Genomic DNA, 17,015 nt, shown 5'->3' on the forward strand with positions numbered 1-17,015 from the left:
TGAAGAGAAATGGAGTCGAGCATACCAACTCGTCCCTGATCTTGAAGAGAATAAGAAAGTATTGGAAAAGCTTCTAGATGATACTAGGGCTATAGTTCAAGGCTATAGTGATCTCCTATTCCACCCTTATCGAACAAGTGAAATTGTTAACGAACAAAATCAATATTGGGATATGTACTGTCACTGGTACAGGTACAATCTTTTAAGATCACTGATGGAAATTCACACCGGTTTGAAACAGTTTTGGGCATCGGAAGTAGCAAAATCACTTCATAGTCATTACAAAAAACTTGCAAGAGAAGATTTATTAGACAAAAACAGTGTCGAATATCAAGCATGGGATATACTGAATTATCAACTAGGTAGTTTGATATCTTATTGTAAAACTCTTAGCGATCCAGCAAATAGGATAAGATTTCGTCGCCATCTTAACCCTACTGGATCTGGAGCGAGGATTTGGTCCACAGATGAAGCGCCAATGGTGGTTCAATATAACGGGGTTTACTAAGGTTGAAGTTTAAAATCATGATATCTGTTGGTAAAGAATTCGAAATAAGTCTATTTTAGTGTTCTCATTAGTCTCAAATTCTAATTAACAATCTTTTTATTAAGTCTCATGGCCAAATTTCACCTCATAAAATAGATTATATAATTATTCAGTTAACAATATTATATGACGAAAGTCTTTTGAAATTAGAAATAAAGATTGGTTCTCATGATCATACGTTATCGCAATTAACATCCGAAACATCGATATTTTAGATTTTCAAGCTATATATTCCCATTATATGAAAGTTGGTTAGAATTTTCTTCAGTAACAAAAATCTAATATGTATGAACAAAACGAAAACCCATGTAACAAATTCTATTCTGAACCGAGAAAGATTTTATCCTACTGTATGTTATCTATATGGGCTGTATTTCGTAGAATGAGATAACCAGGATTGCATTGCATATAACACTCTCAAGTCACTTATTTACCTTTTTTTAGACACCTACAAACAATTCACTGAATCCACCACCGAACAACTCACAATTCCAACAATGTTACAATTTTATGGAAATGGTGATTTGCAAGGCCCGACCGACTATCTCAATGAATGGACCGATGCCCGATGGGAAGAGGCTTACAGGTGTATTCCGCACTGTAAAGAAACAAAAGAGTCGCTAGAAGACTTGCTTGCAAATGTTCGAGTTTTGGTTCAAATGCACAGCGACCTTCTCTATAATCCGTACAGAACCAGCAACAATCCCGGAAGACAGATTTCATATTGGGATATTTACTATCCTTGGTATCGAAATGATCTAACGCAAAGCATTGCTTCACTTAAATATAGTTTAAGGAGATTCTGGACATCCGGCGTTGGTAAACAATTTGCTGAACCGTATAAGGGGAGATTGGAACTTATGATTCCAAGTAGTATTCAGGTCAGAGCTTGGAGAATGATTAATTCTCAATTCGATTCCTTAGAGACATACTGCTCAACGCTTGGCAGAGGTGAGACTCTCCAGATGATTCGAAAGACTTTGAACCCGACTGGATCTGGCGCGCAAGTTCTTTCAGTAACCATGTTACCAAAAATTCCTGTAGTTCTTCGTAATCCAACTTATCGAACACTTTAGTAAAGTCTCTTTTTTTTCGAAGCAGTAGTTGAACTTTCTTTTCCTTGCTCAATTCTTAATTTAAATAACTATTCAAGTATTTATTCGAGGATCTTTTACAGAGAAGGGGGGGGTTTTAATTTTCTAAAGTAAAAAATAATAGCAAACAATAATGAAAATACCAAAACTATACCATAGCAGGGTAAAAAAAATTGTAATCAAGTTCAGAGTCAGCTCGATCAAGTCTGGTTATTTCGATAAAACACTCATCCTTCAAATGACCGTAGGGATGAACTTTGCTTTAACTCGTATTGTGACATTATTATTACCGGAATGAACGGGAGAGGTTAGAAATTAGACCTATAGCGCATATCGTGATAAGCTCCGTTCCAGTGCCGAACTTTCCTTATACAGAACTTTGCTATCCCTAGAACACATATCTTTGCTCGTAGTTCAAATCACTTGTCCCCAGCACTCACAGTGTCCGACCCACCTCAAACATAGAATGGCTTTCCCCGGAAATAGATCTCCGTCACCATTGTTTTCAAAAGATACTTGCACCAACCAAAGAGGGCCTGATATTATGTGGCGTCGCAAGAGTCATCGAGCGCTCCAGTCGGTTCTTATAACGTTGCTGAAGGGGGTATATGTGGCCCGCTCCTACTCCTCGGTGCCGTCAACTGCAGAGGAAGAGCTAATAAAACAGATTATTAGTAGTTTCAACATCAGGCGCGTGAATTTTTTGCATTTATTCCCGCTTTATTTCTTTCTTTTACCCCCCTCCGAGTGAAGGGCCCTACATCGGGGTAGGTGCGGGGTGTTCGTCGAGACGTGGGTATCTACTACCGGTGGATAGTTTTGGTTATAATAGTAGGCAGATGCCTGCCTTCGGCGCCTAAAAGCCCCACTCATAAGCGGTGACACGACCTATGAGTCGTTGTATTACACCACCTGTGGTAATGATAGTAATTACATGTTTTTCGTGCCGAGTGATAGTTTATGATTCGTGCTTGGTATGCAAGCGATCTCGAGTGAGAGATAATACCTGACTTTAGACAAGCTCTTCATAAATGTTATCCGGGGGTTTGCTGCGTTGTTGGACTATGAGGGACATGTGCGGTGTGGATGTTGTTGAGGCTGTGCTTCATAGATTATAACTCGATGAGCATGTCCGGAACCAGGAGACCAGAAAACCCCCAATGTCCAGCACGCAGCCAATAGCTGTAATGCAAAAACGAGAAAGAAAGAGAAAAATGTGCAAGGTAAGAAGTTAGCCTAAGGTCCTTGATTGTAGGGTGGGTCGGTGGTGTTGGAAACGGACTAACAGAATTCTAATTTCCATATATGTATGAGTATTTCCATATGTATGAGTTTAGGCTTAACTCCTTATATTCGGTATCTGGGTTCTCAATGATAAGATCTTAGATCGTACCGTTGTCAGAGTCTAAGTGTGTGACGGATACCCGGCACGAGGTAAGCCTGTTGCGTGGCTGAAAAGCATAACCGTTTCTGTAATGATATGTAAGCGGAGTTAAACCAAGATCAAAGGGTATCCTTTCCATGTCCATCTCCATTCCAAGATTTTACCCCCGTACTAATATGTAGATGGATGTAAAGCGACCAATAATATCTGCTGTCATTGCTCACATGCCCATTTGTGACACGTTTTTTTCTCTGCTTGTTTTCCCAATGGTAAGCTTCAAAACTATCGTTAGCCGAATAAACAATACTGGAGAAAACTTATACTTTTCTCACCTCGCAGATGGTAGTATAAGACAAACTCACGCATGAGATCAGGCTCGCCATCTTGCCACCTCACCATCCCGTTGAAACCCACCACCCCGCATACCCACGACCAGCGACCAGCGCGCCGCTGGCGCCCGCCTGTAGGCTACAGGTAGCCTGAATGTACCGCCTTGGGTACCGAGGGGTGTATTGCTAATCTCGACGTCCTTGGCGGCCTTCCTATTCCGCAACGGATGTCCGGACAACAGATTCCTACATAAGAGAAGAAGTCGGACGGGTGTTGTATCCTTCGTTTGTGGTAGCCACCAGTGAAGCACTTGTATATATGTGATCGAGCGAACTACCTGCCGCAGACCATGGGGCCCGTCCCCGACCTGTGGAGTCTTAGTATTCTGAATTCGGTAATAAGGTATGAGGGTATCTATCCGACTTTATAAACCTCACCTGGGCCAAGAAAGAATGATGACAGAGGAAAGTTATATTTGCAGCCTTCGTTGGGCACCGATGAGGTGTGGTGTGACCCGGAGGTGCTGTTGGTGCTTTTCCGTGTTAACGCACACAGGTGCGGGTTAGCATTGGGGGAAAAGCTGGTGAAATTAAACGGTGTACCGGTACTGTAGTTGAATCGATCCAGGGACAGATACAGCGCATGATTAATGATGTACTACTAGTACATGTAGGCGGTGTTGGGGTGCTCGGGGTGGCGCGATTACATGAAGCGGTGCACTGCCACACTGGGAGGCTCGGGCAGCAGGGAAGGTAACGTGGCCAAATGAGGTAGCAACATCCTCGAGGTGCCTCGTCGCCTACCTGTCCTTTAATCCTGATCAACCTCGAGGTTCACCACGATTGTGGATCTCGAGGGCTGATCTGGGGAGCCAAAAAAAAAATAGTATGTATTTCAACCACAAAGCATATGCTGTCTTTGGACAGTTGGCTTCATCGTTCCATCTCGATCGGCCAGATAATAACATGAGTATACAATACAGTGGCCTCTCGATATAAGGATACGGTCGGGACCGAAAAACTGTATTGAGTACAGTACCTACATATATTCCTATTAGGGGAGTATCACTATATGGCATATCATTGCCTACATTCCGTTCCTATTAGGGGAGTATCACTATATGGCATATCATTGCCTACCCGTTCCTATTAGGAGAGTATCACTATATGGCATATCATTGTGCCGGGGTCGAGTGTATGCCAAGAATTGCCGAGGCAAGGACCGACAGGTACGTACTTAATTTCCTCAAGACACCTTGTTACTCTTTTACGAGGCCAGAACAGGTAGTCTCCTTGCGAGGTTTTCGTGGAACACACTAAAGTTATAAGTGTTGTTTTCAGTACTTCCTTGTTATATAGGACAGATATCATATCTACACCGTTCACAAGAAACATCACCTCTTCCCGTGGTATTTATAACTCCCTATCTTCCGTTCAATCTCCTACCTTTCTTAACATCCTATCTCTCCTCTAAATCTCAATACCAACATTATCTTTCCAGAATATACCGACATCAAATCTTCGATTACTTTCACAATGACCAAATCTGTTCGTAGACAGCAACAAAAAGAGAAAGCTAGACGACACCTTGAGGATTTTACACGCATGGCATCAGCTACATCTTCAACAGACGGATCAGATGTGACGGTATTAACCAAAGAAACGGAGAAAGAAATGGTTGAGATTATTAAGCATACCCATCATGCCGGCTCAGCGAATTGTGTCAAAGTCAAAGTATTCGGCCAAATCGGGGCGCACCGCTTTCCATACCACACAACCTGGTGTCCCAACTGCGATATAAATTCTATCAAGGCTGAATTAACCACGATGCTGAATCATAATTCAAACTTTCTAACCAGATTTGGCAAATTTCATCTTGAGAACCTGATGATGCATAAGCGTTCGATCGATACGTACGATGTGAATCTGAATTCAGATGTCGAAAAAATCAGGGAACTGATTCCAGCAATGATCCAAAGCGGTGGAAATATCCGCTTGAAAACGACTTTTGTTGCTGAAAAGGTGAGTTCGTAACCCAAAGCTGTCCCTCCTATGCTAATTAAGATCACGCAGTGGGCTACCTGGTCTTTCTTGGGAATGGCTAGCGCCTTAGGCACCGCGTTGTGTATTCTCTTAACTGAGATGTCCCCATCAAATCTTTTTCTATTCCTCTTTGGTAAGCATATTTCCGTGCTATTGGGATTTTCAGTAATGCTAAATCAAACTAGGGATCATCATCGCAAGACTGTTTTGATTCGTGCTAGACTATCACTAGTGAACGGGAGAAAATCGAAGGGAGAATCTCAATCTTCAGATTAAGATGTTGTTTTTACAGACCACCGTCGTCCTTATTTGTTACTATCAACTGCATTACTGTAAGTCCTATTCCATTTTCCATATGCGTAAACTTGAATTTTTTCCAATATTTATAAAAACACTAACGCTATTTCTCTAGGCTTTAGGCATCGAAACTACGATATCATGGAATTCACAATGTACAGCAGACTGAGACCTAAGGCTTCCGTTTTAACCCATACATAGAATAGTGGCCTGAAATACCGCGAGAGAGAACCATGGGTGTATTCCTTGCGATACTTGAGTATCCGTTTGTACTTTAGCCCCTGCATACAATTAATGAATTATCAATCAATTTGTACTTTCGCTCCATCCCAGTTTCGTGATTGTTTCTTCTTACTACACGTGCATGTGATCAACACGACCTCTTGGGACACGTTCAAATAACGTCGAATTTGACAGCAGTTTACTCGTCATACATGACTCCAGAAGTGAGAATAATCAGTCCGCCCTCCAGCGAGCGTTGCCCTCTGTTTTTCCCGCTACCCGAAGCATGCAACATTTGCTACGCGCCAAGATTGGGGTAGACGTTTATTAAGGAGCTTCGCTAGTCGGAGGGAGGGCTGGTCTAATTGATCCTGTGGGGCGATTGTTTCGAATTCTTTATTAGTCGGTAGAATCATGAATTAAACAAAAAAAAAAAAAAAAAAAGTCGGTAGAATCATATGATATCACTCGGCGTTGTGAGTACACCACTGTCAGACAATTTGTCTAAAGAAGGCCGAGTAACCTCTACACTCAAGTATCTGTCGTTATTGTCAGTAAGAGAAACTGAAAGCTCGTTCTGCCACAGTGGATTTGATGACTCAAGGAGACAAAGAAAAAGACGTTATTTGTTTCGCCGCTACAGTGATCGTGTTATATTTAATAAACAGCGATCTACCACCTGATAGCAAACACACCCCAAGCATCCAAATATTCATATTTCCCATGAACCCTTATTTCAGAATATTATACATTCTCAGCAGGGAGCCTGAACTCGGGAATGTCGGCATTTTATTTTGGGGTTGCTTTCACACAGTCCGTGTTAAGGATAATTATATAAGCAGGGTAGGCTCTCCACCTTTTTGGTTTCTGTGAACGCTTCAGATCCAGATCCGTTAATTATGAACAGGGATTCCTTAATTTGTGTTTTCTATCGCGATTCGGCAGATCGTCCTTTTTTCTCCCGGCCCCTTTACTATTCCTTCTAGCTGCCTGTAACGTGTTTCACCGGGAAAGCGATCATCACCGGGAAAGCAACCGAACCTCACAGGGGGGGCATTATGAGCACCAAAGCAATACCTATGAAGCCATACATGTATCGTAGAGTTCTTTTGGTGTTTTTGACTATTTCTTATGATCATATCAAGTATATAGCAATGGGAGGGTCATCGGGTGGTCATCAAGCCTTGATGGCCCTCCCACAGCTATATACTCACAATCTATTAGTAATGATCGTCATAAATATTCAAAAGATATTTCAAAATGACTTTAGTGTATTTAATTCTATAACTCTGGGTGATTTTGAATTTTCACAGCAATTCACGATCCCGTTCACAGCAATTCGCGATCCCGTTCATGGCATGCTTGATTGCTTTCCCGGTGACGATTGCGTGCTTTCCCGGTGAAACACGTTACGTGTAGAGATGCTGTAGCAGTATATGCCTCAGTATTAATACTGAATGTAACAAATAAAAAACAATTCGGCTGCATGCAATTAATGAATTAAACAAAAAGAAACAATTCATGTAAGTCATGTCATATCACTCGCACCTTGGCACCGGCGATATATATTGTGCGAATGATCCACGGTGAACCTTATGTTAATTTTTATTTACTGGTTACTCTACACCTGGTTACTAGCGAGGTGCGGGACGATTATAATTGCTTGATTGCTTCGAGATACGCATGCGCGCACAGTAATGATAACTGATTTTGATTACTTGATAGTTCATCATACGCAGTCGGGGATATCTACTGGTGTAACGGGGTCAGCCTTTTTATGTATCACTAGAATCCAATAGAATAGATGCGGCCGTGCAAGATAGGAATCAGGTTGCAGATTATTCAAAGATACTATCGCTAGAACTCAATAATCTTTAAGGGCTCTGCTACCGAGTAATACTCAAGATAACTTCTCGTTTTGGGATGATGGAGAAACAGGACAGTTCGGCGGGAATGGTCCTGAGTACTCAGCCTTATACTCCAAAGGACTCTATTCTCTGCTCCTACTTCCTTAATAAGTTCTGGCGATGCCTTTCATCGGTAGGAAAACAATACCACTGCTACCCCGCCTCTCTCCGATGCATGCGGTTTATACCGCTGTAGGTACCCCCTAGTGTCACGGTACAAAGTACTGGATAATTCATACTCGGGGGCAGGATACTGTTTTCATCTCCGAAGTGGGATATGATACTATCCTCCTGTAGAGAGATGCCCAATCCTCTCAAGTACTACCTGCAGCGATGCCTGGATACGTATTTACCTACCTGTATTTTGACGCCTGTACTGACACCGCTACAGACTGCTAAATAGCAGCAAATCGTCGCCCAAATTGACGCCCAAATTGACGCCCAAAACGACACCAAACGTCGACTAATTGCACAAAGTCGAAACCTAGATCAGCATCAAATCTACGCTCAAATCTACGCTCAAATCGACGACTGACTGTGCACGAAATCAACGTCAATTAAGCTCCTAATAGGTAGGTAGATAAGCAAGCAGGTGCGGGGGTAGGCAGGTAAGCAGGCAGGTGTGGGGGTAGGCAGTCGGGCACGGGGGTAGGCAGGCAGATACGGGGTAGGCAGGCAGGCAGGCAGCGCGCGGAGGTAGCAAATATGTACATAGAAAATTAGATAGACAGATAGACGAATATATGTGACAGTCGCGCGGAAACCATGTCCTACTAGTCGATGTACCTTTTGCCGAGTGATCTCGTTCTGCCAGCAAATCCTGCTAGCGAAACCCGTTAACCAGGCCAAAGATACTAGCGTGGAGACGACATCAGACGGCGTTAGACGCCAAAAGCTGTCGCGACGACGTCGGTTGACAAAGAGACGCATGGCTCTCGTCGTGGGGCGCCCAGGCGTCGGTCTACAGGTAAGCAGGTGCCCCAAGACGAGACCCCGTTTTTTGCTGATGTGATGCTTGAGGATCCCAAAACGCCCAAATGACTCAAACTTATCCTCCCACAGGATAACCTATCTCGACCCTCGAGATGTGCTATCCCGATTCCTAACAAAGTTGGTACCATAGGGTACCGATATCTAACTTCCTCAAGCAAGTTTGCTGGATCAGGCCGGCCACTGTCAGGATATATAGGGCCGGCCGTCATGGTCACTTTCGATCACGTCGGGAATGAGAGCTATATGATATGTATAGTGTGGTCGACGAGCCTAATCGAGTCGAGTTTGAGGATTGGCTCGAGGAGCTCGTTGATTTACGAGGCCTGCTGATCTGCTCGGTGTGGTCACCTGTGCTCGTGAGGAAACTCGAGTCCCCCAACAAATATTTTTATACCCTACATAGTACCTAATCAGGTAAAGCACTGAAAATGATACTTGCGAAAAACAAATCTTTGGTTCTAATTTGACATTGACCTATCAACTTATGCTAAGATCCTATATGACTAAAAGGCCCGAGCGACTCGAGTCGATTTTTATGAAGTGCTCGTGAAAGCTCGACTCGTGGCCCCTCCTGCTCGTCCTTGCTCGAGTACAAAGCTCGAGCCGTGAACTCGAGTGGACTCGACTCGTCGACCACACTAGATGTGTATTGTTCTACATAACTATCATGGACGAATGGTTTTGCAGCTAGTTGTCTATAAGCCACTAGTGGTACCTAAAAGCCATGTATGTAGCGATCGCGACTATATATATATTACTTTTGGTATCAAAAGAGAGAGAAAATAGATACATATATACGAGATTCATAAGGTTGGTATACTTTGTTGTCACAGCTTGTTCGATGCCGTATTTAAGATACAGGTAATCCCGTGTAAACTGGTGCACTACTACGCGGCTACTTGTTTAATAGAGCTCTCAGAGACTCAGTACTTAGCCATAGAGAGATCTAGATTATGCCCACAAAGCTAGGCCGCGCGAGAATAAGAATAGTTGTCATAATATACGTGTTATCAAGACCCAGCTAGTACTAGTGTATCAGAAGCGAAGGAGGTATGCCACTGTATCTCTTGATTCTCTTTCCACCACCGATCGAAGAACTTACAAACTCCGTCGCCACCCCCGAACCACCTCAAGCTCAACATCGGCACTGGCCGCACATCCATCAGCACCCCCCGCCAATGCCCGCCCGGCACACGCCCGCAGCGGCGGACACCACCTCCGGCCCGAGTACTCCACTTAGAGCAGCGTTAGAGTACTCCAAGTGCGTGGGTAGCTAGCTTATTTTCTCACGGTAGTTTAACTGGCCAGACCTGTCTGCATTTTCCCATCCCTGCGACATGGGAGAGTGAAGAGTAGCTATATTTGTTACTAATACTATAACCCACGATCTCCTTGCAGTAGTAAGTTACGGCTTCAACCCAGTAACAAGCGGTCTTATGTACTCTTACCTATATGCTACCTCAGGGGCTTACACCTTACCAAACCACTGACACGTGGACGCAAGGTTAACTAGGTATATCTACTCGTCCCCACGCACGAACAGCACCTACAACCAACTACGGCCCAATCACAATACGCTCCATATACCACCCACCACCCACCTTCTACAACCCTATCACCTACCCTCACCTATATACCGCGCTATCACCCACCCTCTCACCCACCAACGACTCCCCCGCCAAGCCGCACATCAAAGCTTACTCACCGGCCCCCATGCACCCCCGCCCCCACCCACCCAATTAACCCCACATCCAAGTGTAGATTCCAGCACTTTTCCCTCCGAGCCTTGGCGAGCACACTTGATTGGTGCCACCAACGTCAGTGCCAGTTGACGGACATGGATGGGTAGTGCCAATTGGACCCTGGAGATCTTGCTGTCAGGATGGTCGGTTCGGCCGGGGTGGGTGCGGGGGCTATATATATATATATATATATCTACTTCTCCTTATCCTTATATCCCCGCAGAATGTTGGGTACATATAGCCGGTTACTTTTTGGATTGGATTGGGTTGGATTTGATTGGGTTAGATCGAGGATCAAATTGCTATTATAATTGGACTGCAGACTTTGTAGCTTGCCACGGCACACTACGATCCCCGAAGCCGACGCCGACCACAATTAACCCACCGCAAAAGTTCCATGGAACGCAGGAGGAGACAGACCGATGTCAGCCAGATAACAACGCCAACACCTCGTCAGACGCCACATCCCCCCCCCCCCCCCCATGCAGTCTATAGGGAGGAAGATAATCAAAGTAAGCCACTCCCTTACCAACCAGCCAGCCAGCCAACCAGCCAACCGCCGTCACACATCAGACTATCTACACCCTCCACGTGCACTTAAACACTACACCGCACTACGACAACCAATATCCCAGAATGAACGAAACACGCACATATCGCAACTCCGCCACGAGCCTTCTATTCCCATCCCATACCCCCCCATATACTACACTAGCTCCACAACAACACTCACTCAAGCACCAGTGCAGCACCCTCACAACCGCAGGGCCGCATGCAATCAACGAACTAAACAAAAAAGTGCTAGCCAGCGCGGCCGAGCGGCCGAGTGATAATCCATGATTACCCCCTAGCTAGCTCTCTGATATCTCCACACCAAACCGCGCGGCGCCACAGCCATACATATAATTATAACGAGAAGGGTGTAGTAGTGCAGTAAAGTGATCACCACACGAGCGCGGTTCTCAAGAACTACTTACATAGATCGATCACTCACCACCACCACTGGAGTATAGTTAGTTGTGTGCGGGCGAGAGTGAGAGTGAGAGTGAGCTTAGGAGCTAGCTAGCTATAGGTAGAGACGGCTGTGCATGTGTATGTGTATGTGTATGTGTATGTGTATACGTATATACAAAAGCCACCAAATCAAGCAAGCATAAAGTCAAGATCAAGATGAAGAGTCTATTCACTATCCTACACCCCCTTTCCTTCTCTCATCATACCCTCTACCTTCCGCCCCTTCTCCCACCCCTTCTCCTTCCTCCAGTCACTCCCCCCATCATCCCACCTCCAACCACCCCAACCCCAACCGCACCAACCCACCGCGCTCATCCCCCCCACCCCCCCTCCACCGCCGCCTCCGGCGCTACACCAACTACCACGACCCCATCCCCCCTCCGCCGCCGGTGTGGTGCCAAGTACCAGGCATCATCGACGAGGAGGATGAGGCCATGGTACTTGACACAACACCAGAGGCGGCGGTGAAGGGGGGGGGGGGAGGAGGGTGAGCGCACACTATCCAGTATTCAGTGCTAGCTCAATGTTTCAATGTTCCAGTTTTCCAATGTCAAATGTTCCAATGTTCCAGTGTCCAGTGTTCAAATGCAAAGTCCATCCATCCGTCGTCCCGTCCCATCCCGTCCCGTCTCGTCCCATCGCATCACATGAAAAAAGATGTAGAAGTAAAAAAAAAAAAGATGTAGAAAAAGAAGGTAAAAAAGGCAGAAAGAAAAGTAGTAGAAGGTATAAACACCACACCACAACACAACACACCAAATCACAATACTAAAACCATAAAAACTCATAAAAGTTAACAAAAAAAGACGTAAAAAAAAAACTCCCAAACACACAAAAGCAAGAAAAACTTCAGCCACAGTTTTTACTACTAAAAAAAAAGAATTTAAAGAAACACACAAAAGAAGACCCCCATTACCATACAGCACTAAAAGCTCCCATCATCCTGCACAAGCCTAACACTCGGCGGGAGCATCTTCCTGCTCATCTCCTTCTTCTCAGTAATACCCACCATCGGCGGCGGCGGCCTCTTCGGCACCGGCCTCCCCAGCGCCGGCGGCGGTGGCGGCGGTGGTGGCGCCTGCTGCAACCCCCTCGCACTCGGCGGTGGTGGCGCCTGCTGCAAACCCCTCGCACTCGGCGGCAGACTCTGCGGCCTCTGTGGCGGCGGTGGCGGCGGCGGACGAGGCGCCGTAACCTCCACCCTCACCCTCTGCACCTTCTCCATCCCTCCCCCTCCGCCCACCTCCTTCTCCCTCTCCCTCAACCTCTCCATCTCCATCTCCCTCCTCTCCCTCTCCCTCCTCACCTCCGCCTTCTCCTTCTCCTTCTCCCTCTCCTCCTCCCCGCCGCTCTCCTCATCGGTCGTCCACACCTCGAACCCGCCGAGTCCAATCACGTCCTCGACGTCTGCAAACTTGACGCCCTTCTTGCGGCGCACACGGCTCTTGGCGCGCTTGCGCATGCCCTTGGATTTCTCGGCGGCGGACCCGTAGAGGTCGAGGTTGTTGTTGAGCTCGCTGTTGGCCTTGGTGAGGCGGTCCCACTCGGCCTCTGCGGCCGTCGTGGGCGCGAGCTGCGCTTCGTCGGCGGGGTCGATGTCGGGGGCTTCGCCGTTTAGGAGGGCGAGCTTGGCGGCGGTCTTGTCTCTCTGCTGCGGGGCAGGGGCAGGAGCAGCGGCGGGAGCGGGTGGTGGTGGAGCGGGAGCGTGGGCGCGGGTGGGGGGTGGTGCACGGGGCGCGGGTGAAGGGGAGGGTGTGGGCTCTGGGGGGAGCGTGACGGGGAAGGCCATTGGGCTGCTGACGGGCCTTGGGGAGCGCGGGGGGGCGTCAATTGTTGTTGTTGAGATTGTGGAGGAGGGATTGGCGGTGTAGGGACGGCAGAAGCTGGCGGCTTGGGACTCGGCGGAGAGGGTGCTGGCGGGGGAGGAGGCGCGGGTGGGTGAGGTGCTGCGGTGGGGGACGATGAGGTTGAACTTCTTGCGGACTGTGGCCCATTTTCGGGGCTTGGTGGGGGAGGACATTGTTGTTGTTGTGGGGGAGTGTGGTGGTGGTTGTGGTGGTTGTTGTGGTGGAGAGTTGTGGTGGAGAGATGGTTGTGGTTATCGGGGTGTTATGGGAGGTGTTGTTGTGGTCGTGGTTGGTGTCGTGTGTCCAAGTCCTTCCAAGGTTCCACCACAGGCTGCTGCACAGTCCACAATCCAGTCCGGTCCCTCAACAAACGTAGAAAGGGGGCAGGTGAATCCAAGTTGCGCAAAGCAAAGCAAAAAAAGCCAAAATCGAAAAGGCTGATATCCGCACCAGGCGTGTATGGGGGGGGTCGAACGTAAAAAAAAAAAAAATAACGAAGAAAAAAAAATGTATCCAATACAATGGCTTCTAGCAGCACTCTAGCACTCTAGCACTCTCACACTCAAGATCCAGTCCTAATTCTCCGGTACGTCCACAATGACAATGGTCACGATCGATCGAAAGAGGGAAGAGAAGAGAAGAGAGGAAGGGAGGGAGGGAGGGGTGGTGGCCTCGGTAAGTAATATAGATTTTTCCTTGAATTCCTCCGAACTCCTGTTTTGTCCAGGGGCAGGATGGATGGATGAGATGTGTGCGTGTGCGTGTGTAGGCGTGTAGGTGGTGGATGTGGTAGGTGTGTAAGTGTAAGGGATCGAGGGTAAGTGAAAGCTGGCTGGTTGGAAAGATAGCCTTTCTCTGCGTCCCTTCCCTTACCTATCTTCCCGGTTAAGCAACGTACCAGGTTCTGCTGCTATTCTTAGGGGCCGGGGTATGGTGCAGAGACGAGCAGAGCAGAACAGCAGAACGGCAGATCAATCAGATAAGATGTCGCTGCCAATGTCGGTGAAGACGCCGAACACACACTGCAGCGCGCCCGCCCCGCTCTCCGCCCGCCAGGCGCAGTTAATCTACCTCTGAAAGTGCCCTAATTCCGTAGCTGGGGGCGGAGGTTATTTTATCCATTATTGCACATTGCATAGTCCATTTCGACATGACCTCGTTTTCTACTCTATTTCACATGTTTCCCCCCTCCACCGAGTTAGCTCCCTCCCTCCCTCCCACCTTCGCAGCCAGCGCAGGGACACCCCGCCGCCCCCGGCACGGGAAACAACACCCCAAACCAAACCAAACCAAGATCCCATCTCGCCCACCCAAACCGGAGAAACCTCCAGCGCACTGCCACTCTCACCCACCCGTAAGCCATATCTCAAAGAGGCACAAACACAATACAATATAAAACGCAGTCATGGGGCTAGGGACAGACAGCGCTGCTCGTAACCTATACCACACCGTACAGTATAAAGTTCAACCCTCTTTGCACCTACTCTACGAGTCTGCAGCCAGCTAGCTGAGGTTATGCCATAAACCACCACACGCCCTGCCTGCGCATGGCATGTATGTATGCATAGACCTACTTGTCTTGTTTATGCACCCCGTCCATCTGTCCATCTGCTTAGTACATAAGATAGACCGTAGAGTACTGGTCCGCGCCGCCTATCATGCTATGATGTAACCTAACCGGCCGGGCACTCGCCCGCGCTTACTCTACTTTCTACTTTCTGCTCTGCTCTGCTCTACATACGAGGGGCAAGAAGAGGGAGGGCCAAAAATAACAGCACGGTGCCAAGTTTCAGCACTACTCGACGACCTACAGTGTTCTAGGGTGCCGCGCGATGTCTTCGCGCTCTTGAAATGGCTGGATTTAGTTTGTAGACTTAGCAGACTCAGCAGAGTATGGTTGGAATCTTTAGAGTAGAGTAAGTGGAAGGAAGCAAGATACCCGCCCCCGCTAGCCTAGCTGTCTGTCAAACACACCACTAAAGTCTAACACACCTTCCAAGTCAACTTCCAACTGCGCGAACGACCACCACCCATCCATCCATATCCACCCATCCAGGTATAGGCCCTTTTTAACTTAGTTGGCTAGCCAGGAACAAGCCAGTCCCAAAAAATAGACCAAAAAATAAAAACTTCTATATATACCCCCGCGCCATCCCATCCCATCCCATCCCATCCCATCCCATCCCGTACCAAAACATGCGTGAAACCTGAAACTTGACGTTTCCACTACCTAGCTAGCTAGGACGTATCTAACACCAACCCAACCCAGCGAGCGAGCGAGCGGTGCGAAATAAAACGCAACAGATTCAGATTCATCCCTGGTTAGCCAGTTGCATGATGGGTGATGGGTGATGGATGGGATTGGCGGATGACTAATATAGCTCATGCCCTATTATATTGCCGGGTATATAGGGAGGATCGAGATATAGATAGAGATGGATTAGCTGGGTAGCTAGAAGCTAGATGTAGGTAGATGTAGGGAGATGTTCTAGATGGGATGGTATGGATGATCCGGGCTGGGCCCTGGCCGGGTAGGTAGAATGATATGTTTGTCGAGGCTGTTTGACGAGGCTGAGATTTCAGATAACGTATACGTATAACTGCGTAGTTAGTGCGCGTTAAATAATACCGACCGACCCCTGGACGTACCTACTACATACAGCTTCCGGATCTATGTTAATCGTCGAACCTGCGCATGCTCTATATACTCGGCTTACCCTACGCACAACTCGCGCGGCCGGTTTGAAGCCGCTCATGATCAAAGAACTGTGGCGAGTGGTCTGGCAATGAACAACTAAGAGCAGCGCTCTCGTGCGTTTTTGCAGTATTCGATCAGATCAATTACCTTTTAATTTTTTGTCTGAGCGGCTTTAATCTGGCCGCGAGAGTATTGTCGCCCTATTCTACAGCTATATCTACTCTACTCGCCCACTTCACCGCTCCACCACTCGCCATCTCTACCACTGAAGTAACCCGTACCGGACATCCATATCCACATCCTCATATATCCTCAGCTCTAAATGTATATCTCTAAAGTACATGTAGTTATAATTATGTAAAGTAACATGCAACACCACGCTCAACCCGCAACCCGCAACCCTGAACCATGACCTTACCTCTCTCTCCATCTCTCTCGCTCCAAAATACACAAACAGCGAGCTACCTAGGCCAGGAACAACCAAACGGTTTCCCACCACCCCAGCTGGGGTACGTTTCATGATGGATGTCGCGTCGTATCTGTTTTGGGAAACATCGACCATGGTCGGCCGTCTTGTATATACCTGCTGTTGCCCTGCTCCGCGACCGTTTCCCGTTCACCACACACGCAAAAAAAGAAGTTTCCCGTGGTTCGCTTTCCGTGCGGTTGCGACACCGATTCCAATTCCGATTCCAATTGCGGGAAATAAACCTGCCAAGTACTTGTTTACCACGAAAAGAACCAGAAAATGCAAGTGACGGAAACAGGGATAGTTTATATGAGAGATCACCGCCACTCCATACAAATAATCCTTGCCCTGAGCAACTGCATTTTCTGGTTCTTTTCGTGGTAAACGAGTACATACCCAAATGTATTAGATGTCACCAGACACGCAAAG

The 17,015-nt window shown here is 47.2% G+C and overlaps 3 protein-coding genes across 3 annotated transcripts; 2 read left to right on the forward strand and 1 right to left on the reverse strand.

The window, feature by feature from the left end:
• Nucleotides 1-1,044: 1,044 nt before the first annotated feature.
• Nucleotides 1,045-1,623, forward strand: LAJ45_08991 (uncharacterized protein; the record flags this gene model as incomplete). The annotated part of the gene is made up of 1 exon (XM_046118539.1): nucleotides 1,045-1,623. The coding sequence occupies one exon, from the start codon at nucleotides 1,045-1,047 to the stop codon at nucleotides 1,621-1,623; it is 579 nt and encodes a 192-aa protein (XP_045968216.1).
• A 2,898-nt stretch (nucleotides 1,624-4,521) lies between these two features.
• On the forward strand, nucleotides 4,522-5,608 carry LAJ45_08992 (uncharacterized protein; the record flags this gene model as incomplete). Its single annotated transcript, XM_046118540.1, has 5 exons — nucleotides 4,522-4,583; nucleotides 4,714-4,763; nucleotides 4,856-5,376; nucleotides 5,428-5,530; nucleotides 5,583-5,608. 5 exons carry the CDS (start codon nucleotides 4,522-4,524, stop codon nucleotides 5,606-5,608), a joined length of 762 nt encoding a protein of 253 aa, XP_045968217.1.
• Nucleotides 5,609-12,497: 6,889 nt separating this feature from the next.
• Nucleotides 12,498-13,592, reverse strand: LAJ45_08993 (uncharacterized protein; the record flags this gene model as incomplete). The annotated part of the gene is made up of 1 exon (XM_046118541.1): nucleotides 12,498-13,592. One exon carries the CDS (start codon nucleotides 13,590-13,592, stop codon nucleotides 12,498-12,500), a length of 1,095 nt encoding a protein of 364 aa, XP_045968218.1.
• Between the last annotated feature and the right edge of the window lie 3,423 nt (nucleotides 13,593-17,015).

This window comes from Morchella importuna, assembly GCF_003444635.1.
Source record: "Morchella importuna strain M04M26 chromosome Unknown Morimp01GS033, whole genome shotgun sequence".
NCBI classification, from domain to species: Eukaryota; Fungi; Ascomycota; class Pezizomycetes; order Pezizales; family Morchellaceae; genus Morchella; species Morchella importuna.